The 26,749-nt window shown below is 41.7% G+C and overlaps 1 protein-coding gene across 47 annotated transcripts in view; it reads right to left on the reverse strand.

Annotated features, from left to right (window-relative positions):
• LOC141576892 (uncharacterized) overlaps positions 1–26,749 on the reverse strand; it is a 195,064-nt gene that overhangs the window by 110,496 nt on the left and 57,819 nt on the right. For 29 of the 47 annotated variants that reach the window (XM_074360229.1, XM_074360225.1, XM_074360223.1 and 26 more), the window contains 3 exons: positions 26,440–26,563; positions 7,688–7,744; positions 1,689–2,470 (listed from right to left, as the gene is read on the reverse strand). In XM_074360229.1, coding sequence (XP_074216330.1) covers positions 1,772–2,470; positions 7,688–7,744; positions 26,440–26,563 — 880 coding nt within the window. In that variant the 3' untranslated portion in view covers positions 1,689–1,771. Of the gene's footprint in view, positions 1–1,688; positions 7,745–8,953; positions 9,042–26,439; positions 26,564–26,749 lie in introns of all 47 variants that reach the window. The other 18 variants (XM_074360258.1, XM_074360255.1, XM_074360254.1 and 15 more) reach the window with 6 other exon arrangements.

Genomic DNA, 26,749 nt, shown 5'->3' on the forward strand with positions numbered 1-26,749 from the left:
CCCAGGAGAATGAGTGTTAGAAAACGGAAAGAGAAGAAGCATACAAGGCCCTGTCTTTAAACCACTATACCATGAAATTCCACCATATTACCCAGTATGGGGGCAGCCAATAATAAGGTGGACTAAACAGGTTACAGAAAACTGGAAGTCTCAACCATAGTGGAAATTCCAACATTTACTATGTTTTTTTCCCAGTTCAAGCATCAACTCAGTGGGCACTCTGTACCAGGGACTACACGGGGCCTGGAGTTCTCCCAAATACAGATCTCTATTACCACGTGTGCAAACCACATAAAGGCCACCAGAAGAAAAGCGCTCACAGATAACATGGAATTACTGAAACTGAAAGCAGCCAAAGAGCATATTTTACTAGGAAAAACGGTGCTGCTAGAAATGGACTCATGGACATAGAAAGCAAACTGTGCTTAGCAGGCAGGAAAGGGGAGATTAACAGATACACATTAATAAATATAAAATAAATGACAAGGACCTACTATATAGCACAGGGAACTATATTCAATTTCTTGTAATGAGTTCTACTAAAAACAATCTAAAACATATGTAGATACATATGCATATGTTTATAACTGAATCTCTGCTGTACACCTGAAACTAACATTGTAAATTGACTACACTTCAATAAAAAATAAATTTAAAAAATAATTAAAAATTAAAGCAACGCCATTAAGAAAAAAAAAAGAATACTGTAATCCCCTTATCTGTAGGTGCTGGAGAATCCTGGTTGCAAGCACCAAGTCCACTGGATCTCTCCAGCACTGGCTGTCACCCTTTCTGACCATCAGACAGTCACTTGGCTTCTTGAGGTTACTTTTCTCTTCTGTGAAAGGCTACAGTAGCAACTAACGATGTATAGAATCTCATCATTCACAAGCCCAACAATTAGTGAGGACTTCCCATGGGCCAGGCTCTGGAGAGATGAAAAGATACAGTCCCAGTTATATTCATGGGTAGAAGAAATTTATGCCATAAAGACATTAATTCTTCCTGTTTTGATACACAGATTCATTGCAATTCTGTTTAGAATTCCTACCAGATATTTCATGGAATGTAACAAGTTATTTTATGGTCAGGAATAGGCATGAAACTTCTTTAGAAACACCACTGAGGAGGGGTGGGTATGTCACTCATTTTCACTGGTTTTTGTGATGTGATGAAAACGTTCTGGAATAATAATTGTTGCACCACTGTGAATATGCTAAAAGTTGCTGAATTGTACCATTTAAATGGATGGACTTCATGGTGTGTGAACAATATCACAATAAAGCTGTTATATGAAAAAATATTTCTTGACAATTATTTTTCCCTCTATACTACTAGTCTGCCCCACGATTTAAGAAAAACAAAAAACCAAAACAAACCAAACTGTGCCAGGAGCTCTTTAGGACTGCAATGTCCCTGGGTCTCCAACGCCTCTGGTGGTGCTGTTCCTGTTAACGCACCCTAGATGGGCTGGGCTAGTTAGGGACTGTAACTATCTTTTTAAAATCGACGGTTACACGTTTCACACTGGGAGTGGGAAGGAAGGAGCATGTCACAGCCTCATGACTTCAGCTCATTTTTAACTGAACCAAGCCCTGATTTCAACACTGTAATCCCTGGCACTATAAAAACACGTGACATCAACAAGCACCGCCATCATAACTCCTGAAAGTGTTCAAGGTACTTACCTGGGGCAGAAACACTGAGGGAGGAGACAGAAGCTCGCTCAGCACTGAGGATCCACTTTCCCGACTCCACCAGAAGCTGCGCTTTACAGCCGGAGGCTCTCAGCCCAGGGAGCAGCGCCCACGTCGCTGAGCTTGTCCTCAGGGTGCAGGAAAGGAAGAGCAGGGCAGCCCCGGGGTCGCGGGGCAGGGAAAGCGGGGGGGAGGGGGTTGGTGGAAACGCGGGCTGCAGCCCCGCTCGGAGGCCAGCCCCAGCCCCAGCCGCCTGCCCACGTTCGGGTCCGCAGACCCCACCCGCCCGGGACACAGCCCGCCCAGGGGCGGGGACGGGCCGGCGGCCGAGGAGAGGCAGCCCGGGAGGAGAGGACTCGCGGGCGGGAGAGAGGAAGGGGACGCCAGCCACGGACTGAGGGGAGCCCGGCTGGGTGAGAGGCTGCAGGTGCACACCTGGCCATGGACAGGTGTGGCCGGGGCGCCGGGGTAGGTGGCGCGGGCAGAGGGGTCTGGCCAGAGCAATTCAGCTGAACACAGGCTGACTGGCGCCCTGGGGGGCTGTGACATGCCGACCGCCCTCCCGCAGCCGCCTGACCCCTTTCCCGGGAGCCCCCCACCTTGCACTTCCACAGCCAGAGGCCCCGGCCCCGGGCAGGAGCTAAAGACCTACCGGTCGACAGAGCTGAGAAGCCTTTAGGTCCGATCCCCGGCTCGGAGCTGGAGCTTCCAACCCGCGGTCCAGCTGGCACCAACTGCCCATGAGCAGGAGGGCCAGCGATCCACTCTGGGTTCTGCTAGAGAAGGTGGGGCAGCGAGGGAGGAAGAAGATGGGAGGGGGAGGAGAGGAGGGGAAAAGTGGAGGGAGACAGATGGACCTGAAGAGCAGAGAAAAGGGATGGATCTGGAGAGGGGAGGGTCGTAGCGGAGATGCAGAGAAAAAGATTTGCCTCTGGGGGCACCCCAAAGGAGGCGGCAGTCCTGCCTCTGTACCATTCTGTTACCCTTCAAGGCCCGCAGCACATGTTTTACCTCTCTGATCCAGGCCTCCATCCGATGCTTCTTTAGAACCCCTATGGGTATCACACCCGTTGCCCCCACGCGGAGCTGGGTTTTCTGTTGCTCTGGGAACCAAGCACCCGCAGGTGTTGTCGCTCAGAACTACCTTGGGAAGAGTACCTATTCCCCTTTTACACGCTGGGAAACAGGCAGGCATGATCTTGCCTTAGTTCCACTCTCCCATGTGTTGGGCTGGCGGGGAGCGGGGTGGTACAAGATCAGAGCCCCAGACAGAGCAGACTGCCTGAGTGTTGGTGCACAGTCCCCATCCCTCCTGGGTAAACCACACCCCACCCTAGTGGAACCATCAAGGGCTCACAGTAGTTCCCTGGGTGTGGGAGAGCTATCCTCATGTAAAGGAAAAGCCCAGCTGGGCTAACAAGCTAAGTCACAAATCTAAGTGTGATAAGTGTCCGTTTACTGATCTAAATTCTGCTGGGCTAAGTCGTAAATCTGAAGTTTAGTGTCAGTTTACTGGTCTAACAAGCTAACTCGTAAATCCAACCTCAACAGGTGTCACTAACGTGATCTATTACAAGTTGATAAGCTCCAGTGTACTGATTCCTTGCTTTTTGTTGTTTGAGCCTTATTGGCTAATACCCCTTACTTGTAATTAACCCTTTAAAACCTCATGTGCATGTCTTGGAGTTCCTCAGAACTTCGGAGCAGAAGCCCCTCTGAGCCCGCCGGCATAATAAATCTGAGTACTCCAACCCTCCCAGTGGTGCTTGTTTCTTGGCTGGCCTGTTGTTTCCATAACACTCAGTTCCAGTGCCCTGCTTGCTAGGTAGATAGGAGTGTTACCGAGTCCAAATTCATTCTCCTCAGTGCAGGACAGGCCAATAAGTTGGGAGACCAGGTGTTGGGGCAAGGAATAGCAAGTCTCTGTAGACCTAGATGGCAAACTAATGTCCTGGAAAACCATCTCCCCAAGTCAGAATTCAGGCTCCTTTCCTACGTGCTTGGTTGTTGCAATCTTCCTGGTGTAGGAATTCCTTGTTGTTAGAATCCTTTGTTCTTGCAGCTATCTGCCTGGGTCAAATCTCTGTAAACCTCCAACAAAACAAACGTTATTTTCTATTCTGTAATTTGTTATCTTTTTATGAATGAAAAAGTGTTAAATATCCTTAAAGTTCAGAGCCTTCAGAATAGGCTCTCCTGTATATTTCAGGCTCTAAGCAACATTGTTTTACAAGCAAGATGAAGCCTAGGAGACAGAGCATAGGGTTTAAGTCAAATGAAAAGATCTAATATGCAGTCAGATTTGTTCTGTTCTATTAACCGGGCAGAAGCCACTTGAGGATTTAAATCCCTTTAAGTTAAAAATAACTAAAACTTTAAAGGAATTTACATACATATTTGGGAATGTGCATAGCATATCTGGAAATGCACACAAAGGACAGTAAACAGTGGCATCTCCAGGGAGGGCTGGAAGAACAGAGGATGAGGGAAAACTTCTTTCACTTGTGTAGTTTTGTGCTCTGTTTGAATTTTTTTTAACCATTTGCATGTATTTCTTTTTCAGTTAAAAAAAAATGTGTAATGGAGCAAAGGAGTAATTAGCTCAGCAAATACAGCAGCCATGGAATCACTGAGTCATCATTTTGACTTAAGCCAGGAAGCATTTATTGACTCTCTCCAATGTGCCCAATGCTATTTTAAGAATTCTTTTATTATTATTATTTATTATTATTATTACTATTACTATTATTATTATTGTTGTTATTTTTATTTTATGAAATAATAACAAGTTATCCCCCACCCCTGCCCATGGCTGGTGGAAAATCAACTGAGTTTTTATTGAGTTGTTTTCCAAGGAGTAGAGATGAGTTATAAACTGAACACATCTTCAGGGCAAAACAGGCGGAGTGGTTTTACAGCACTCCAGACAGCTATGAAGGGTTTTCAATAAAGGTGCCCAGAGGCTGAGAGAGAAAGCCTCTAGGGCCCTAGAAACAGCTGCCCAAACTGCCTTCTCCATGGCACTACTGAAGTAGGAAAAAACAAATCTGACTCCATATTTGTTCTGTTCCTTTGAATTTAAGAAAACCACGTTAATATGCTCCGGTATTTTCATGGGTTATGATGTCACAGAGGAAACGGACAGGTAAACAAGGGACCACTCTGCCGTGATCACTGAGCCGGGGAACGGGATGGGCGGCAAGATGTATGACGCAGCCATAGCAGTGCCCGTGCTTCTAGGCAGGTAACCAATGTCGCCTCGACAAGGTGTCAAATACTTGTGCCCACGTCCTAATCACCTGACGTGTATTAAAGAGAAATGGAAACTTATAAAAGTCCAATACCCTTGGTGGGTACACCGTCCAAAGAGCAAAGTCACAGTTTGACAACTGGCCATCCCGTTTCCCTGGGATTCATTCTTGGAGAATCTTAGAAACCACTCCTCTGTCCTTAAGAACTGCTGCATATTTGTCCTATCTTTGGCTCAGGGATGGAGCATGTTCAAGTGAACTTTAATGTCTGCACAGATTTGACTGTCTTTCTCCAGTTTCACGTGTCCATTCTAAAGAGGCCTGAGCTAAGTCCATCCTCCGAAATATCTATTCCCTCCAGTGACAGCTCATTGAGCTTGCAATTAAAAGCCAACTGAACAAGACTGTCTGTCCTCAGCTAAAAAGTTCACCCACCCTTCACTGCTTTCTTAATATCCTCTCCTGGCTAATTGCAACAGACTAACACCTCCCTCTACCAAGCTCCCCAACTATGTCAGTTTTTCTCCCCAAAGAGAAAGTAAGGTCCATAAATGAGGAGTCAACTCCATAGTCACCTCTGAATTCCTAGCATATAGTAATGTTAATAAATAGAACTATGATTATGTCTTCTTTCCTTTAAAACATTTCCAGTTATTTGAATGAGACCTTGGAAGAGAGGTGTTTGCCGTCCAGTATCTTGATCCACAAGACTCTGGAGGCCTTTTTCGGAATGGCTGCTCACTGATTCATTCAAACCACAGCTTCTCATTCCAGGAGTAGCTGTGCTTCTCTGCCAGGAGTTTGTGGTCACTCTCATGCCAGAAGAGCTTTAAACTATATCCTTACTTTGGATTTGTTATTTTTCCCCTCTTCCAACAAAATTGACTTTCCTTACTGTCTTGCCTTGAGGAATTTTTTTTCCTAGTTCACCCTTTAGTAAACCATGCTTCTCGGAATGGGCTTGGCCTTACATATGATCAGTCATCCAACTCCCAGTGTGAGAGGCTTCGGGCTCACCTCCTGCTCTACTGTCAAGGCAACTGAAATTCAGTACAGGAGCCAACAGGCACCCCAGGGCTTCTAAGGCTCATGTATCACCCAGAATCCCTGCTTTCTGGTTTGTCTTGGCTTCTGAGGATTTCCCCTCAGTTTCTTGACAATTAGCTGTGCAGCTTGAAAGATGAGGAAGGAAGGTTTTATTTCTTAATCCGCATTTTAAGAAACTTGTGTAATGAAGGTTTTCACAAGTTTCTACAACCCTCCATTGCCAGACAGAAAACACACTAGATATTTTCTATGTTTAGCTATCATGTGTATTTTTTCTTTTTTTTTCTTAACTGCAAACAGACATCTTTTAATTAAAAAAAATTAAGGCCCCAAATAGGATAGAGAAAGGGCAAACAAAATTAAAGGGCAAAGACAGAAAAATGATAAGTACTCTACAAGGTTAATATAATAGTTACTCTATGGATCAGATCAGCAATTCTCAGTAACAGCTATTTGAAATATGACCATGAGGTAAAACGTCTCTCTTGTCAGGAGATGGCTAATAGAAAATAGAATTAAATCAACAAACTAAAATTCTAAGTCTGGCGAGGTACAGAAGTCTACCAGCAAAATGTGTCGTCTTCTGGAAAGGAGGGAGGCTCACCAGCTCTTTACTGTGGAGCCTGAGCCCATGGGAGGACGGTGAAGTGAGCTCTGTAAGTACCCAATTAGCAAAGTGGGTGATGAATAAAGAGACGTGAGCTTTGATGACAGAGATGATACTACTATTCACTTGTCCTGTAAAGTATGTCTTCACGTTCAGTGATCACTACCTCAGCGTCCTCAGGGATTAAGATTATAGGAAAATTCACAGCCTGGGCCCAGACCTCCTCTTTGAGCTCGTGACACTGCACTTAGATGTCGCAAGGGCAACTCCAACTCCACCTGCAAAGAGCTGACTTCATGATGCTCCTCCCATAGCCGTCCTGCCCAGGGCCCCTGGTCGAGGGGCAAGATCTCTCTGCCTCTCCCAGCTCAGGCCCATCACTCACAGATGTGACTGGACCCCTCATTCAGGGCCCAGATTTCCTCAGTCACCGAGTCCAACCACCCACACCAGTCCTAACAGATACTCACTGGCACTCACTCAGCACTGACACTGTGCTGGGTACCATGCTGCACACTGTGCACACGTTATCTCACTGGATCTCCACAGCAGTCCTGGGAGGTCAGTACATCACTGCATTTATTGATTAGATAAATTGTTTCTCTTCCTTGAGTGCATCATCCAAAGTGACACGGCTACTGAGTCACAAAACTGGGACTGAAAACCACTTGAAAATTCTACACTCCTACACCTGGCAGCCACCCTAATCTGACTCATCACATCACCTCCAGCTGAGCCTTCTAAATGTTTCTAAGCATTCTACAAGACAAAAGTGATCTACGAGAGCACCCCACTCCCCTACTTAAAATCTGTCAATGACTGTCCACTGCCCTTAGGAGAAAGCCCCACCGGGCCTGAGCACAGCCCAATGGCCCGGCATCTGCTTTCCCTGCGCGGCATCGCCGCCTCACCCACCACACAGCTCTACACTGGCTGTGTCCAGGACAGGGATGCTGACTCCGTACAACCCGGGGCTTGTCTCAATCGAACAATGATCACCTTCTTCAGTGTCCACCTTCTTCACTGCTGACTCTCAGAAAAATGTTTTCTCAGGATGAATCAGTATCTTTTTCCTTACAACTTACCGTCATTGATAATGAGCTCCACCCAAAGAGAGAAGACTTAATTCTCAGTCTCCTTATCTGTAAAGTGAGAATAACAAGAAAATATGTGAGATTTTAAGAGAAATAATATTCATGTGAGGCTGAGGGACAATTCCCAACATACAGTAAGCACTCAATATGTGCTTACTTATTATTAATAATAATATAATGCATTCCAGCAACCTTAACTCAATGTTTTATGGCTATGTCCAACAGACTACAGACACACTTTTGGACGAACCGCTTTGAGCGGATCAGCACAAGCATACTGGGAAAGGTAAGCGCTGTCTCCGGTTACAGCTGCAGCCACCCAGCACTACGGGGCGGGGGCAGTTTCTCAGACTATTACATGTTGCTTGAGCATTTAATTGTCACTAATGAATAAAGACAGGTGTTCTTTAGTCAAAGCTCCTGAAACATAAATCTTCAAAGATTGATGCAAATTAGATTTCAAGTACAACACTCTCTCTAGAAATTATTTGATAATAGTCTTAGCTCCTCTGCACATCAAAAGGGCATGTTCTTAATATATCTGACTACACCGAAAGTGTTGTTTAAAAGAAATTAAAATGAAGCCATCCTAAATAAGCTCTCAGTATCATCTTCACAAAGCCCCACACAAGGATCTCATTTCTCACTTCCACATAGGTGTTCAGGTAGCTTAACCTGGGTCTTGGTTTCTTATAACATGGGGGTGGGAAGAGTTGTGCATAGATTTATGTTGCAAATATAAACCTAGGGTAGTTGCTGCGTAGAAATCCTAGAAATAAACAAATTGATATATAGTCCTACCTCAAGAAGCTCAGACTTTCCATTTACAACAGCATTAAAAATAAAATGAGAGATACATTTAACAAAAATTTACAAGATTTGTACATTGAATATTTTGAAGTATCACCAAAACATTTTAAAAGATCTACATATATGGAAGACATCTCATGTTGATGGAATGGTAGACAATATTGTTAAAAATGTTAAGACTCCCCAAAGTGATTTACAAATTCAGTGGAATCCCTATCAAATTTCCAGCTGAATTCTTTGCAAAAATTGAAAAACTTATCCCAAAATTCATATGGAAGTGCAAGGGGCCCAGGACAGACAAAACAATCTTGAAGAAGCAGAGCAAAGTGGGATGACTCACTTTAAAGTGTACTAAAATGCTATAATACTAAGTCAGTAAGTTACTGGCATAAGTTTGGATAAATAAATCTATGAGACACAATAAAATCCCAGGGGGAAAAAACTTACATTTAAACAAAGTTTTCCACAAGGATGCCAACAACACTCCATGGAAAGAATAGTCTATTCAACAAATGGTGCAGGGAAAGCTGGGTATCTGCAGGCAAAAGAATGAATCTGGAATCTGGACCCCCATATTTTATATAACAAATAAAAATTAATTCAAAATGGATCAGAGACAGAAACGTAAAAACTAAACCTATAAACTTTCTAAAAGAAGACACAGTATAAATCTTTGAGGTCCTAGGATAGGCTTTGGTTTCCTAGATACAATACGAAGAGCACAAGTGATAGAAGAAAAAAGCAGATAAACTGGACTTCATCAAAATTAAAACCTTTTTGTTACAGAGGACATCATCAAGAAAGTGAAATGACAGGTGAAGGGGGTATCTCAACTGATAGAGGGCGTGATTAGCAAGAAAAATAAAATAAATCAATACATCTAATTACCTCACCTGTAAAGAAATCGTTTTAATGTTTAAAAGAACTAAAGTGAAAGCACAATCTGCAGAATAGGAGAAAAATTTTACAAAGCATGTATCTAATAAGAGACTAGTATTCAGGATATATAACAAATGCTTACACCTGAACAATAAAAAGAAAATCGACCCAATTTTTAAAATTTCCAAGGATTTAAAAAAATACAGAAATGGCCAATAAGCATATGAAAAGAAGCTCAGCATCACTAGCCAAATCAAAATGAAAATGAGATCGATTTTTACAACCACCAGGATGGTTATAATCAAAACATGGACAATAACAAGTGTTGTTCAGGAGGCAGAGATACCTCATATGCGGCCAGTGGAAAGGGACAATGGTGCAGCTTCTTTGGAGAAGTCTGTTGTTTCCACAAAATGTTAGAGTTATATGGCTCAGCAATTTCACTCCTACATGTAGAGTCATCCCTTAGTATCCTCGAGGGGTTGGTTTCAGGAACCCCCCATCCTGGATTCCATAATCCAAGGATGTTCGAGTCCCTTTACAATCAGCCATCTGGATCCATGAAGTGGAAACTACAGATATGGCGGGCCAACTGTACAGTCAACAGAATGAAAACATATTCTCACAAAAACTGGCACATCAATATTCATGGCAGTATCATTCAGAGTAGCCAAAGGTTACAAACAATATCCATCCATCAATGAACGGATAAACAAAATTACCAAGAATAGTCCCACAAACTTTTGGTCATTGAATCTTTGACAAAGGAGGTAAGAACATACAATGGAATAAAGATAGCTTCTTCAGAAAATGGTGTAGGGAAAACTGGACAGCTGCATGTAAATCAATGAAGTTAGACTACTCCCTCACAGCATACACAAAAATAAATTCAAAATGGCTTAAAGACTTAAACATGTAGACAAGACACTATAAACCTCTTAGAAGAAAACATAGGGAAAACATCTGGCATACATCTCAGCAATGTTCTCCTAGAGCAGTCTACTCAAGCAATAGAAATACAAGCAAAAATATACAAGTGGGATGTAATTAAACTTACAAGATTTTTCACAGCAAAGGAAACAGTAAGCAAAACAAAAAGACAACCTATGGAATGAGAGAAAATATTTGCAATAAATGAGACTGACAAGGGCTTAATTCCCAGAATATATAAACAGCTTTTACACTTCATAAGAAAGAAAAACAAACAACTCAATCCAAAAATGGGCAGAAGATCTATAGAGAGTTTTCTCCAATGAAGACATACAAATTGCCGATAGGCACATGAATTAATTCTCAATATCATTATCAGAGAAATGCAAATCAAAACTGCAATCAAATATCACATCTCGTCAGTCCGAATAGCCATCATTCAGAAGTTCACAAACAATAAATGCTGGAGAGTCTGTGGAGAATAGGGAACCCTCCTACACTGTGGTGGGAATGCAGTTTGGTGGAGCCATTGTGGAAAACAGTATAGAGGTTCCTCAAAAGACAAAAAATTGACCTCCCATATGACCCAGCAATCCCACTCCTAGGCACATATCCAGAAGGAACCCTAATTCAAAAAGACACCTACACCCCAATGTTCACAGCAGCACTATTTACAATAGCAAGACATGGAAACAACCTAAATGTCCACTGACAGATGACTGGATAAATAGGTTGTAGTATATTTGTACAATAGACTACTATTCACCATAAAAAATAATAATAAAATAATGCCATTTGTAGCAACATGAATGGACCTGGAGAATGTCATTCTAAGTGAAGTAACCCAGAAAGAGAGAGAAAAATACCATATGAGATCGCTCACATGTGGAATCTAAAAAAAAAAAAAACAAAAAATGAAAAAACAACCAAAATAAAAGATAAACTTATCTACAGAACAGAAACAGACACAGAGACTTCGAAACCAAACTATGGTTACCAGAGGGGAGAGGGTGTGGGAAGGAATAAATTGGGAGTTCAAGATTTGCAGATAGTATGTATAGAGTAAACAGCAAGTTTATACTGTATAGCACAGGAGAATATGTTTAGTATCTTATAGTAACATGTTGAAAAAGAATATGAAAATTAATACAGGTATGTTTCTATATAAATGAAGTGTTGTGCTGTACACAAGAAACTGATGCAACATTATAAACTGACTAGAATTCAATGAAAATATTTTTAAATAGACAAAAACGAGAAAAAGAAAAAAGATATTATCAAATCAAAAGAATAAATTACTGATTGAGGCTACAACATGGATGGACCTTGAAAGTTTATACTAAAATAAGCCACACACAAAAGGGCAAATAGTGCCCTTTAGGTGAACTGTCTCTAAGCGTTTATTGTACTATTCCAGTACATTTTCTGGAGGTTTGAAGTCTATCAAAATCAAAATAAAATGTATTATTCATTAAAAACATAAAATGATTCCTCACAGGAGGGCTTTAATTATTAAATGCAGAAATGCATGTAAAGATCCTGGAACAACAATTTGCATGTCCACAGAGAGTCACTGTTGTCACTGCCACTCAGAGGGTTGTGCCAGCGCTGATGAGGGCTGCCTCCACTCACTCACTTGCAGAGAGGAGTGAGGGCCTGGGCTCTGACAGGAAGGGTGACCATGAACATGTGTTAGACAGAGCCACTCCCCAGACTCTGCGTTACCCAGCTTTCTTATACAAACTGCTACATCTAACATAAACACGCTACAGGGATGGATCTTACAACACATGGAATATAGCCAATGTTTTACAATAACTATAAATGGAACATAAAAATTCAAATTGTGCAACTATTGTACACCTGAAACTTATATCATTTTGTAAATCAGCTATACCTTTATAAAAAATTAAAAAATAATTTAAAAATTTTATCACTTTAGTATTCAATTCGGTTTTTAAGTAACTACTAAACAGCTTAGAAAGTATAAAATATTTAAGTGTGATAAGTTTGTTTACATATTTATTTACTTTCAGCCTCCTGCTAAAAGAGAAATTAAACAATTTTTTTAAACACGGCTTAACAACCATAACAACAAAAAGACAAAAGTGAGAGTGAAGACAAAATGGAGATTGAATACTTAAATGAAACCACGGAAAGGTAAATTCATAAAAAAGAATGCCATGAAGTTAGGGTTAGTGTTAAAGGCCGACTAGAAATTCAGCTGTAAGATTCTTGGCAGCTAAAGCAAAAAGTAAAAGATGATGTGATGGGTGGTAGAGCTCAGTGGTAGAGCGTGTGCTTAGCGTGCACGGTTTCCTGGGTTCAAGTGCCAGGGCCTCCACGAACAGATAAATACACCTAATTATCTACCCCCTAAAGAGCCCCAAGGAAAAGAAAAAGAGAAATTTCTTTACTAAAAAACCTGATATTAAATTTAGATTAAATACTTGAAAAAAATAAAAGAAAAATAGAAACGATGAGTGACACAAGCGATAATGCCCGTGAGATCAATCTGCAGTGGCTGCTGGCAGGTCCCCATCTCCCACGTGGGAAAATCTGAAACATCCTTCTCACCACTCAGAGTCATCCTCAGCCCACACCACCCCTCCCCCTGTTAAATACAGGAGCACGGGTAGGGCCCGGCCTTTGCTCTCTCTGTGTCATCACAGTGAGACAGGATGGAAGGGGGCAGAGCACAGCCATTCAAGGAAGGCCACAACAATTAACATCAAAATGGTGAAGGATTCAATCCCCAATAGGCCTTGAGGCTCAAGATGAAGAGATATAACTTCTAGCAGAGCTTGAGCTTCATTATACACCCATTGTAATAGTAACATGGTGAATTTACATGCCCCAAGGCACCATGGCCATCCCAAGGCTAGCCACAAAAGGTCACAGGGTGGGAAATGGCCAACTCCCTGGGAATCCCAGCCCCTTGCCCTTAGGCTGCTCAGTCTACATATTAGCATATGAAACAACCAAGCCCAAGAAAACGAGCAACACAGCGCCACCTCGCGGTCACCACTCTCTCTCCCTCTTCCGAGAAGGCCCACACTCTGTCTGTGGAGTGTGTACCTACTTTGAATCTGAGCACCCGAACCCCACAACTCGTGGCCTTTCTCTTGCCTTTCAATGTGTCTCTGTGAATAAATCTACCATTACTGAACAGTGGCTTGCTCTTGAAATCTTTCCTGCAGGAAGCCAAGGACCCATGTCTGGTGGGGCACATTCCAGGGGCTCAACCAAAGCCTGGGACACAGCCCTTCTCATGCCCCACATCTGTTTTCTTGTATCAACAGGACTGGGATATGAAGGGAGTTCTGAAGCCCCAGCTAAGGGACAGAAGCAGCCCCGAGGGCTCAAAATGGCGGCAGGCTCTCCCCCAGCAGGGGCCCTGAGGTCGGCCCTGTTCTCTGTGGTTCCCTGTTGTGCTGACCCCCTAGCCAGACAGCGTTCTCCTAGGCCTGTCCCCACAAAACCCTTCTCTCCAAAATACAAGCACATCATGTCACAGTCCTCTTATTCAACCAGGAAGTTTTCAGCGCAATTTTCCTTCCCTAGTAAAGAATCTATCTGTCCTCCCTCCCATCCCACCACTTCTTTCTTTGTGAGAACTCTGTACTCCTCACATACCATCCTGAACGCAGCTGCCTTGCTAGCTGGGACCGAGATGCTTCAGTCTCACACAGCCTGCGTCCTTTCACTTTCCCCTTTCAACCTTAAAAAGCCTTTCCTGAGTCTCCCACCCCTCTGATTCTGAACTTCACTAAGTGCTGAGTTTGCAGTCACTGTGTGCATACCTCCCAGGTTTTGGCTAGTTTTCCTTCCAAAGATCTTCACTAAGGAGCTGCATCAAGAAGTTTAAAGAGGCTATTCTTACATCTGAGCTGAGGAGCCTGCATAAAATTTAAATGGCTTTGAAGAGAGAGTTAACCAGGGACAGAGAGGCCGCAGGTCCTAGTCAACAGTGTCATGAGGCAAAATGTTCTTCAAAGGCTCAGAGTGGCTTCTGAACACGGAGTCGGCAGGGAGGAGATGCCAGGCAGTGAGTGGGGTGAGTGACACTGGGTACGCTTCCCCAGCTGGGGAAGAATTGGATTTTGTTCTAGTTTTCCAAACAATTTCTGACTACCTTTTTCTCTTATTGTCACATACCATTTCCTACGAATTAAGAAAAATCAATGTCAGTCATTTGTGCCACTTGGTAGAAGCTACACGATGCCATTCACAGGGCTGGGATATAACAGCCACACCAGACTATGTTGAAAGACCAGTGGGGTTATTTCCAAGGTAATCACGGGCATGCAACAAACTCCCCAGCTTCAATTACCTCATCTCAAATGTGAGGCCAATAAAACTACCAAGCAAAGTGCGTGATGATTATGGCCAAAATCTGTTTAATAGGTAAGTGCCCGTAAGAGCTGCCGCTGAATGGGGAATGAGTATGATCAACGAGGCCAAGTCAACCTGGTCACACGTGCCCTGCCTTCCTGCGTTGGTGCAGGACCGGAGTTTGTTTAGCTGAGATGAACGCCCCCAGAGCAGCCCCGAAGGGAAAGCTTCCAGCTCTGCGTGGCGAGGCGTGTTCCTTTCCTTCTCAGAGCTGATCACACTTTGCAGTCGTCTGTTTTTACATTTATCCCCTTAGTACCTGCCTCCACTCTGAATTTTTGCTTAAGCAGCACAGGTCCAGGTTTGTGTTGCTGCCTACTGGATATTCTGGGCTGGGAGACAGGCGACCCCACGTCTGGCTCTGGGGCTGAACGGAGAGGGCATAAGGCCCAGGGGCCCATGCTGAACCGAGGCCCCAGCACCCAAAATTATGGTCTGACTTTGGGCAAATTACACAGTCTTCTTTACCCTGAGATTCCTCATCTGTCCATGAAAATAACTGCCCATGGCATATACAGTTTCAAGGATTAAAGGAAATCACCAAATTCACAACCTATTCAAGGGGCTACCAGTGCATCCTCAACAGGCACATGCTACCTTTATGGTTGTGACACACGCTAAGCGGGGCGGACAAACACAGTGAACACTGCTAAGTGCCTGTTTGTTAAGTGTTTCATGAGTTTTATAATACTGTTTACAACTTACAACAAACCCAGGAAGAAACGAATATTATAATGCACATTTCACAGATTCACCAACAGATTAAGGGAGGTTACACTCTAGTCCAAGGCCCTTTGGTGAGGAAATGGCGATTTAAAACTGTATCTGAGCCCAGGCCTGGGCTACATCTCTCTCCAATCCACCTGTCCAATACACAAGTTTGCACAGGCCAGCTATTAATTCAATGTGTGCCACCGTTTGTCAATATTTGTTAATTACCATAAACTGCTCTCAGAAACTGCTACAGAAAAGACAGGTGGACCCACATCCCTGCCAACAAAGTAGAGGAATTCTGCCTTGCCTTCTCCTGTAATGTGCAGAAACCCTTCCCTACACCACCAGATTCAAATGTATGCTTCATCCGTGTTTATGTTTGCACACGGAGTATTAAAGTAGAAGGTACCTGCAGTAATTCTATCTCGGTTCCTTTCCACGTATCCAGATTATCCACAATCAGTCTGTGAATGAAAATACTACAATGTGAATGAAAATACTGCAACCATGTCAGGAAACAAATAATGCTGAAACCAAGTCATCAGCGGCTGCCGCCATCCCCCAGCGAGGACAGGCCTGAAGACCAGCCTCTACAGCCACTCACAACAGTGCCCTCTGAACAGAATGAGAATAAGACAAGACAGGATACTTGCCCTAGATAGCTAGGTGCTTGTCTAAAGAATGAATCCAGTGAGCCCAAATGATACATAGAAAATCACTAAACTCTTTAACTTGACATACCTGGCTTTCTTTAGATAACAATGTTTTATTGTTCCTACTACCTGGTCTTTGTTGTAAAGCTCCTATATATCCTAGCTCCTCCCCAACCTCTTGGGAGCAGTCCCTCAGAGCGATCTGAGAGGCTGTCATCCCGGCTCGAGTCCTCCCGCCAAATAAACATAACTCTTAACTTTTAGGCTGCACATGTATTTCAGTCAACACTTTTGGACACCATGAAGGGACCCAGAGCAGACTTTCTCCACCTGAACTCTCCGAGTATCCGGAGCCTTGGTACCAGCAGTGGCCCTTTGTGCCCATCCACCTCCTCGGGGAGTCCAGATGAATTTGGGTGAGTCTATCTTGGTTCTCAGATCTCCCATATTGGGTGATAATCCTGAGTTTTATTTGGCGGTGTATCCAGGTACCTGGCCCTCCAGTTGAAAGATACTGGGGGGGAATAACCCACCCAGTGGAGACATACTGGGTGGGTTCTGGTTGAAAGATAATGGGAAACACCCATCTTTAGGAGACGTCCAAGGTGGGGCTGGTTGAAAGATACCAGGAAAATACTCAGTGGAGACATCCAGGGTGGGTCCATGTTGAAAGACACTGGGGTCAGGACTGAGTGGTTAGGTAAGAGGCTGGTCTAATGTTTTCCTCAATTTGGTTACCTCCATTGAATTTTTCGGTATAAAAGTAAAACTCTTATGAGGAACCTTTCAACTCCAAAAATGGGACCCTCTTCCTGGCTGGTAACAGTTTTCTTGGATGACTGAGAAACTTGCAGGAGTGGTATAGGCAAAGACTTCATGCCATAGAGTTGTCCCTGCGGGAAAACCTACTAGCAATTTTATTCTGACAACCCTACCTTAGAATGGGGAATAGAACTTTCAAAAAAAAAAAAAAAAAGAAAAAAAAGAAAGTAAGAAAGGAAGAAAGAAAAGGAAAAAAAGAAAAATAAATGACAGATTGCCAGCCTCCAACTAATTCCCCAGCCAGGTTTATATACATACAAAACTTACAAATTTAATTGGGAATTAAAAAAAATTCTCACTCTTAAAGTAACTAACCAGGCCTCGTAAAAACATTTTTTGGAATTCTGGACTTATAAAAACCAAAACCCTTTTAGGGGGAACTTGGATTTCTCTTCATGTGTCCTTGAAATATAAACGTTTTATCTTTCGCTCGGTGTTTTATGTGTGTGTATATATGTATATATGTGTTTCCTTTTGGTTTTTAATGGAAAATTTGGACTCTGCCATGCAAAAGCTACAAGTATTTTGTACATATGGTGGCCAAACAAATAAATTGGGATTCTCAACAATCCTTTGTACCAATTTTCAGGCATTTTGCCATCTTAACCTTTGTTGCATCAGTCTGGACCATGAATTGCTTTACCTTTTGGAGAGTAAACTTTTGAATTTTATTTAGGCAGCACCCCTACTCTCATTTGGAAAAGCCTCTTCATCTTATTCGTTTAAAATCATTATATATATATATATAAATTGATGGCCATATGATGGATCCCTTAATTTGGAAAATCTTTTAAATTGGTGAGAGTTGAAAGAGCTCTCATTATAAACAGCCGTTTTATTGGTACCTATTAAAATCAAGTTTAAAGGTAGAAAATATATCTAATGGTTAATCTAAGAACTTATTTTTAAAAAACTGGTTTAAAAAGCTACATTTATGTTTTTCCCTTCCCATTAATGGTTTTAGAGATGTTAATAAAATCTAAGAATAATTAATGTTAATTAGGTTGAGTAACTGGAAAAAAGAATGTAAAAATGTCGAAAGATTTTTTTCTTAACAGAAAAAAAAAATGATAAGGGGATTATCCAAAATGGGTAAATTTTTTGATGGTTATTTTGAATGAGATAAATAAAATGGACACTTTTGGATTTAGAGACAAGATTTTGATACTACACTACGTAAAGTTAAAAAAAAATGGCCAAAGAGATCACCTACTGCCCCCCAAAATTAAAGTTCAAAGAAGTCCGTTTTATTTGCCCCAGTTTAAAATGTATGTATTTACAGAGATAGATACATATAATATATGTAGACTGTGATATTTGATCAATGACTGGGGCAACAGACCAATTAATCAAATTAAAAGTTGAGAAGGGCCTAAGTTCTTTGGCTCAAACTTGGGGATCCCAGAGACTTTTCTATAAAATTAGATACAGTGAAAAAAAAAAAAAAAGAAAGAAAAGAAGAAAAAGGCTTCTGGCATTCCTTCTAGAAATAAAAATTATTGATTAAACCTAATAAATATTAAAATTAAAGGTATAAGAGTTAATAAAATTGAGATAAAAGTTTGTAAAATTGGTATGTTTAAATGGGCTTTATATAAACTTTTTGTTTAATTATGTTGTGGGATAGATATGTTTCAATGGAAAAACGCTTCCTCTTCTTTGTATTACAAGGCTGGGCACATTTCTGTCCCTCAGAAAATATTAATTGAACAAAATAAAGGAAACCAATAGAGTTACATGAGCCGTCCAATATAATGTAAAACTAAAAACTAATATTCAGTGGCTAATAGAAAAATATAATAAGAGGTTTACCCTGGGTTTCACTTATAACTCAAGGAAAAGAGACCTTACTAAATGCCTTATGCAAGCTTTGGAAGACAAGATAAATTGAACCTTAAAGTTTTAAAACATGGAATTCTTTGTTTACAGCTCTTCTCACTGATACAAAAAAAGCCAAATAAGGAGATACAATTGGGCCTGCGTGACAGAGCAGTTCTCTGGGGAACTGGAAGTGTCTGTCACTTTCTTGCAGATCAGAAATGTATATACAGCAAACAGTGACCTAGGACTGAGCCTAATTAGCTCAATGAGAGAAAACTTAAGGCCAAAGAAATTTTTGGCATTTTAGAGCTCAGAACTCTGATGGGTCCGTCAGACTTTGTCAAGAAATCTTAAATGTCTTTTTCATAAATAGTAAGCCTTAGTGATTTGAGCAAGCAAATTAAGCTTACTCCAACTATTATTATACCTATCTTATAAGTAAGTTTTAAAGTGAAGCTATGAGATCTCTAACTTTGGTCTGTTTATAAGCCTGAGTACACATTATAGATGTGAGATATTTCTACAGCTAAAAAAAAAAAAAAAAAACCAAAGTCAAAGAGCTCTGCTTAATTGACGTAAAAAGTAATAGCTTACAAATTAAGTATTTTTAAAATAAATACTGACTAAGTTGACCTTCAGTTTCACGTGAACTGGAAAATATTCAATATTAAGATAACACTTGGTATTGTTTAGTTTAAGTATGTTCTAATTAATATAGACATCTTTAAAGTCTTCAATATTAAGTATAATACCTTTACTGTACCTAGGTTTAATGAAAGTCAAATAAGATCCTGTTATATATGTTACAGATTTGTCAAAAAAAATAATAGTATTGTGGTGTGATAAAATTTGAAGTAAATTCAATGCAAATGAGATGAGAGTTTTGGGTAAATTTTTTAAAATATATATTTAAAATGTATGCTTAAGATAATCTCTAAATGTTTGGTATCTAAATTCTAGAGTTGTGCTAAATTAAGTTAAATGATAGGATTTTATTTAATAGCTATACCATTTTCAGATAAAATAAGATTGAAATATGAATTACTTAACATATGACTTCCTCTTACAGAGAAACTAAAGGTGTTTAGAAATATTAATAAATGCTTGGTGCCACTCTGAAATAGTCTCTATTATTAAGGGAAAGATCTCAGTAACCTAGGAAGGTAAGATAAATGTGTAAGGGAAGATATAAGGAATGGAATTATATTTTGTTAATGAAAAATAGTGACTTTGTCCTGAATCTGGTTACTTCTGAATGGAAGAAAAAATAAGGGACACACTAATACGAGTATAGAAAGCTGGGGAAGGCTTGTGGAAGAGGAACCCTGAGGAAAAAGTTTTGTACGTGGTCAGAATTGGCTAAGTTTAGAATCAATTTGGGCAAAGTAAATGAATCTTAGAAGTAAGCTGGTACAAGACTACATTTGGTTTTCTCTCTGTTAAGGGGACAAAATTTTCTTAAAATATTAATCCACCTTCAGTAACAAATTGTAAACTTCTTATGCAAATTAAGTGATCTGTTGTGTCTTTACCTTTGAAATATTTTTTGTTAATGAGTAAATACTACTTTACAGTGATCTATACATTTATCTGATCAAGTGTTTTGAAAACTTTTAACAAGCTCCCCAAATATCAATTTCTCATTAAAATTCTTTTAGTCTTCAGTTAAGTATGGGATGCTACAAAGGGTCCCTGAAACATCTCAAAGAGAGATTTTAAAGCAGTAAGTTTCATTTGGCATGTTAATTAACATGGGAAGTATTGTCAAATGAATAATAAATCTTCCTAGGTTGTATTGTATGAGAAAATATTATTAATATAGATATTCTAGAAATTATATGGACTCCCTAACATTCTGGTATATCTGAAATGTTACCAGTCATAATTCTGGTTATTGTGACCAGGTTTCTTTATAGATTACAGTGTAATATTGTTTAACCATGCTGTTAATTCTGTTGTCATTTATAGGCAGGTAATTGTTTTCTTCTGATGATTTTGCAAGATACTCTCTCTTCAAGAGATTTACTGATTTCTAATAAATTTCAAACTATAGCACTGAAATAAACTGGGTAAGAAATTTTAAAGGTCTAATGAAAACTCTGATTAAAAGAATTAGTTACGTGGGACCGAATAAACTGATGAATATGGTTACAATTTTTGATTTTGTCTGAAATACTACTGGCTTTTAACCTGTTTACCAGACATAAAGAAACTCTTCTCCTTAAACTAGTTATGATTCACGTCAATTTGATAAATTATACCTATGTAAGCAGACTTAGAACAGTTATCTTTTCTCCCTATCTGATCCCTCAAGAGACTAAAATCTTTAAGGTCCCCAGTGGCTCTATGAGATAAATTAGGAAGATCGTCTCCTAACAGGTATAGGAACCTCAAGGTATTTTAAGGACTTCAAAAAGAAAAGAATTTACCTAAATCTGTTAGGCAGAAATCTATGACAAGCCCTTGACGGGGCTTTGCTGGCCTTAGCAAACCTTATTAACATTCTAGCTTAAAAGTCCTTATTAAAAGTTCCAACACAGTCAATTTAAAACAGCCTATATGATCAAATAATCAGACTTAACTTGTAAACAAATTCACCTTGATTTGACTATATTTGATAAAAATGAGGGAACTTTAGAGAGAAAAAGTTTATATTTTAGTGGATATTAAATTCTCGTTTTGTTAATTGAGGTCTATATTTAGTAAGACACTTCCCAGATCATTCCTTCCTGTCATGTTACATTGCTGCAAAGTTTAATTGAATTATTAAAAGGACACTGTATGTTTCTTTCTGAAGCTTAGTAATATATCCTTGGGTAAAGATCCAATGCCCCATGACCTGCGGCCAGGGGATTATACATACTGGAACAGGCATGACTTAAAAAACTGTCTCCAACATGAATGGAAGGACTCTATCAGGTACTCTTAACTAGACCATACACAGCAAAGCTGAAGGAAACTGACTTTCAGATTCATTTCCAATCAGAAAGAGCCCCTGCAGTGCACTGGCCTATAGAGCACTGCTCACCTTAAAACAAGGCCCAAATGGAGAAAAACTACCAGGCCAGGATGAGAAGACGACGACATATGAGGTAGAAAGCTGACCCAAGACACCAGATCAGGCCTGTATACCAATTACTTTGATAATTTCTCCTACTTTTGATTATGAACTACTCCAATTGTTAAGTTTATGGTAAATTACCTATGTCTAGTACTTCTGTGTTACCTTGGTGGGTTTCCCTACTCCAAGGCTCTAACTAGATAGCCCTCAGAAACGATATTCTAAAAAGGAAATTATAGTTCTGTTTAGGCCACTGTTGATCTTACAAGGTGGGAGACCTCACCTGGCCAATTAATACCTGCTCGAAGCCTGACCATAAATACGAACTTTCTCGTAAGATCACTCAAACTCAGTCAGAAACACAAGAAAAATTTTAACCCAAAAATATAACTTCTTGACTATTAAATTCTTAATCGTGACTTTATTAACGTTACTAGCTGTATTACTTATATCCTGTCTATTTTTATAAGATTGTTTTCTCTTACATTTCCCAAAGTGTAGCTAGGCCTACAAAAAATTGATGATGGCAAATCATATTGAAGAAATACATAAAATTTATAACCCTGCATAAAATAATTATAACAGTGTGATTCTAGGTATGGGAATGAGCAACGAAGGGTAAACATTTCCTGGATCATAACAGACTAGTAAGACAGGCCATCCAGAGAACTTTTAGTATCAACAGGGCCTGATAAAAACACCTAACACCTTGAATGGCAGGTCAGAAGTTTCTTCAACCTGAACTAGGAATGAGCCTTCATAGCACCCTGGGACAAAATTGGTCATGAAATGTCTCTCAAAATATTGGTCAAATTTAGGACCAAGGGGGAAAACTGTGAATGAAAATACTACAATGTGAATGAAAATACGGCAACCATGTCAGTAAACAAAGAATGCTGAAACCAAGTCATCAGCAGCTGCCACCATCTCCCAGGGAGGACAGGCCTGTGCATCCAGCACCCTGCTCAGAGGCTCTTCCTCCCCTGCTCAGCCTAGGCAGCCACTCAGAATGGTGCCCTCTGAGGGGACTCAGAATAAGAAAGGACAGAATACTGGCCCTAGATAACTAGGTGCTTGTAAAAGGAGTGAATTCAATGAGCCAAAATATTTACTTCTTCCCATACAAAGAAAATCACTAAATTCTTGAACTTGAGATGCCTGGATTTCTTTAGATAACAAGCAATATTTTATTCTTCCAACTCCCAGGTCTTTGTTGTAAAGTTCCTATATAATCCTAGCTCCTCCCCTACTTCTTGGGAGCAGTCCCTCAAACAGAATTGAAGGCTGTCATCCCGCTTCGAGTCCTCCCGCCAAATAAAGCATAACTCTAAACTTTCAGGCTACACATTTCTTTCAGTCGACAAGTCCCAGAATAGACACAACTCATCAATTCTGTAATGGAACACACTGGATCAGGAACCAAAAGCATGTTCTAGTCCAGAAAAACTACGGGACCCTCTTTCTTCCTGTCATTATACAATCCCACCAGAACTCATTAATTTGCTGTCTGCTCATCTGGCAACCAAACTCAGAGAAGAGTCAACTCAGCAGAGTGCTGTGCTGGGGAGAACACCCCACAGCAGCATGGTGGGCTGCCTGCGCTCCCACACGCTCTGCTGACCCCTAGTGTCCTCCGTGGAGACCAGGTCAACAGAGCTGTTCCCAACAGCTGAAAAGTCCCACACATTAAATAAAAGCGTTTTATTTTATACGATATTTTACGTATATAACCGTCTCTGAAGACAGCTTTGCAAGAAGCCCAAATCTCCAACATTAATCTGCAAAGGCAAATGCTGCCCCCCACGGAAAACAAGTCTTAAAACGATGCTAAGGCCTCCAAACTCCTCTCTAGGACCATCAATCAAACTATCTGCAGGCCTGCAGCTGCAGGCTGCTACATGTCTGTTTTTAGAGAAACCCCTTCCTGCCGTCAGGTGCTACAATGTCCCTCTACGCCCTCCCATCTGAGGGTAAGAGCAGCCAATGCAGAACATTGCAGGGAAGCACTGACAAGACTGGAAACAGAGAATCAGAGATAAACTAAGCCTTCTGATGACACGAGCTTGTCACTGTGTCATTTTACAGATGAAGATATATAGAGAGAGGTGGGGTGATCTTGCTCAAAGTCACACAGCTAATAAGTGGCAAAGTCTGTAACCCAGCTACACCCTCCGGTGTGACGCCCCCGCTGGGACTCCCACAGGGTTCTCTCGTGCCTGCCGGACCAGTCCTTTACTGTCACTCATAAAACACCACAGGGTCTGACACTAGCCTGGCTTTTCAGCCACTTCTCCCTCTAGTTTCTCAGGAACAAGCCTGCTCGGGACACTGTGACTTCCGGCTCCCCAAACCCTCCGTGCTCAGGGTGGTCTTGCCTGTGCATCCAGCACCCTGCTCAGAGGCTCTTCCTCCCCTGCAGGAGGACGTTCCCACTCTCCGCAGGGACACCCCCATAGGGAAGCCCTATTTTCGCCCTCAGCACAGCAAGTGTCCCAGGCCACATCCCGAGCTGCCCCATTAGGACTGAGGGTGCCCAGGTTTGCTAGTCAGACCAGCAGCCTCAGAGCCAGGGTTTATGCCCGGGTCACCCTGCAAACCTACTCCCCGCCATACAGCCCCCAGCCAGCAGGTCACCTGGAAGTCGCAGCAAGTGCCCCACCCAATCCCGAAGTCTCTTCATTTGCCAGCACCGCTGATGACTGGTCTCCAAACTTTGGTCAGTTTTGCACAAAACAGCAGCTTCCACTGTGAAGCAGGGGGTTTTCTCTTCTGCTCCCCATCCTTACTGGACACGTCAAGGGAAACCAAAAGGCCTTTTCTCAACCCTTTTCTGATGACACCCTCCCACCCACAATATTCACATGCTCAAGAGCTTTGGGTCCACGTGGTTTTGTTTCCCATACGCTAAGTGGCTCAAAACACTGCGGGATTCTTCCTCTTTTGAGAGTATTAGTTTGTACTGAGTTTATCGGCTTTAATCACTTTTTGTGTCTCTCTTCAGTGTCCCTAGCAGTTGCCACTTTTTACTCCCTTCAGCAGCCTCCCTCCCAACATCTAGTCTAGGAAATCAGCTGTGATGAGGGGTCCGGGGGCAGTCACAGAAGATGGAACTAAGGCACAGACAGGCGACATAATTTGCCTGAGAAGATCAGCTTCAAGCCCCAACACTGTGTGTCACGTCCCTCTGTTTAACTCTTATGCTAAACTAGTTAACTTTTTATAGATTATGGTTATAAACAGATGAGGTATCAAAAATACATACAAGGACACACATCAACTCTTTGATGTTCATTAACTCCACTATTTTGTTTCTATTTTTTTTATTTCTGTTAAAAAAAATTAGGAACCTCTGCAGTCAATATAGCAAAATGTTAATGGGTTTTAAATCCAGAATGTAGAGACGTAAGGGTATCATTAATCATAATTATTTGTATGCTCACAAAATGATTTGACAGTCTCTCTCCCCTCCCGCTACTCGCTACTGGCTCTCACCTGAGCTCCCAGACCACACATCGAACAGCCTTTCACTTTACACACAGCTGAACTCATCAGTTTTCCCCCAGAGCTCCCTCTTCAGCTTTCCCTCCTCAGAGCACAGCAGGACCATCACTTACCTCATTAATCCACCCAGAAACCTGGGCCTAACTCCATCCTACCTTCACAGACATCTTTCATCCTTTCCTATTTACCATCTAAACATGCCTAAAGTCTGTTCGTTTTTTCCCAGTGACTGTCCCACTGACTGTCCCACCGCTCAGGTGGAAGCCACCAACACTGCACACCTGGACTCACGAGTCTCACATGTGGACCCACAGCCGCTCTCCAATACTAGACACAAAAGGGATATTGTCACTCCCGTGCTTTTATGACTCTTTTCAAACCTACTGTTCTTAGAAGAATCTCCAAGTTTTTCACCTGGTGAAGGTGTTTGCCATGAAACTTTGAGCTCAGGAACGGCAGGACACCCCTCATTCTTGGCTCTCCCCTTTCCCCAAGGCCCAGCCCTCTCCCCCTCAACCCCGCCCTCTGGCACGGTGCTGGATCAGGAGGACCTGCTGAGCTACACCAGCCTGTATTCTAACCCTGGTCTTGAGTTCTTACCAAACTGCATCACTTATCCATACAAATCCAAGGTAGATTAGAAAGATTTTAGATGTTGAGCTAGACTATTGATTTGGGGATTTTGCACTAGCAACCTGCAAGTATATGTTCTAATGATTCTGTCTTCTTAAAACCACACCCAGGTTTTAGTAGTATTTGTGGAATGTCTTCGGAGTAAAAGGGACTGTACTTTAACAGACTATATGTTTTATAACATGAACAACCCGGAGAGGGTCACAAATGGAATCGCCTCACAAGTGACAGAAGACAGGTGAGAGGCACAAAGCAACAGGTCTCAAAGATGGTAAGAGCAAAGTTGTTTCGCCAACCCCCCAAAAATTCCTGAAAGAACCAAAAATTCAGAATTTTGAAAGTAAAAGGCAATCATTTATAGAAATAAAATAAATGATCTTCTTCATCAGTGTTTCAAGATCTGACTCCAGATATTTTAGCAGGCCATACTGAATCCTAGCACAGAAAAATCAGATGGACTAGTGGTGAGTAATTTCCAGGAAAACGGCAGTAATTCCTCCATTTGTGTAAAGACATACACTCACCTGCCGAATGTGAACGTAGAACGCATTCTGGAGAAATTTGGAAGCTTCCAGGGTCCGCTTCTTAATGGCAAGGACACGGACAGCTTGGGAGCATGCTTCTAACTCAGTCACTGGCATTCTTACACTGCAGGGGGAAAAGGAGGCCCTCAGTCGAGAGCAGAGATATTCCTGACGTGTCTCCCAGGCCGCGCCTCGGGGACTCAGTGCCCTGCAGCAGCCCGGCCCCAGGCGAGGACACGCAGCGTGGCCCACCCAAGCAGGAGGGGCACTGTGCTTGAGAAATCCCATCCCCGATGGGGGCAAGAGGGGC

This window comes from Camelus bactrianus, unplaced genomic scaffold (genome assembly GCF_048773025.1).
Source record: "Camelus bactrianus isolate YW-2024 breed Bactrian camel unplaced genomic scaffold, ASM4877302v1 HiC_scaffold_43, whole genome shotgun sequence".
NCBI classification, from domain to species: domain Eukaryota; kingdom Metazoa; phylum Chordata; class Mammalia; order Artiodactyla; family Camelidae; genus Camelus; species Camelus bactrianus.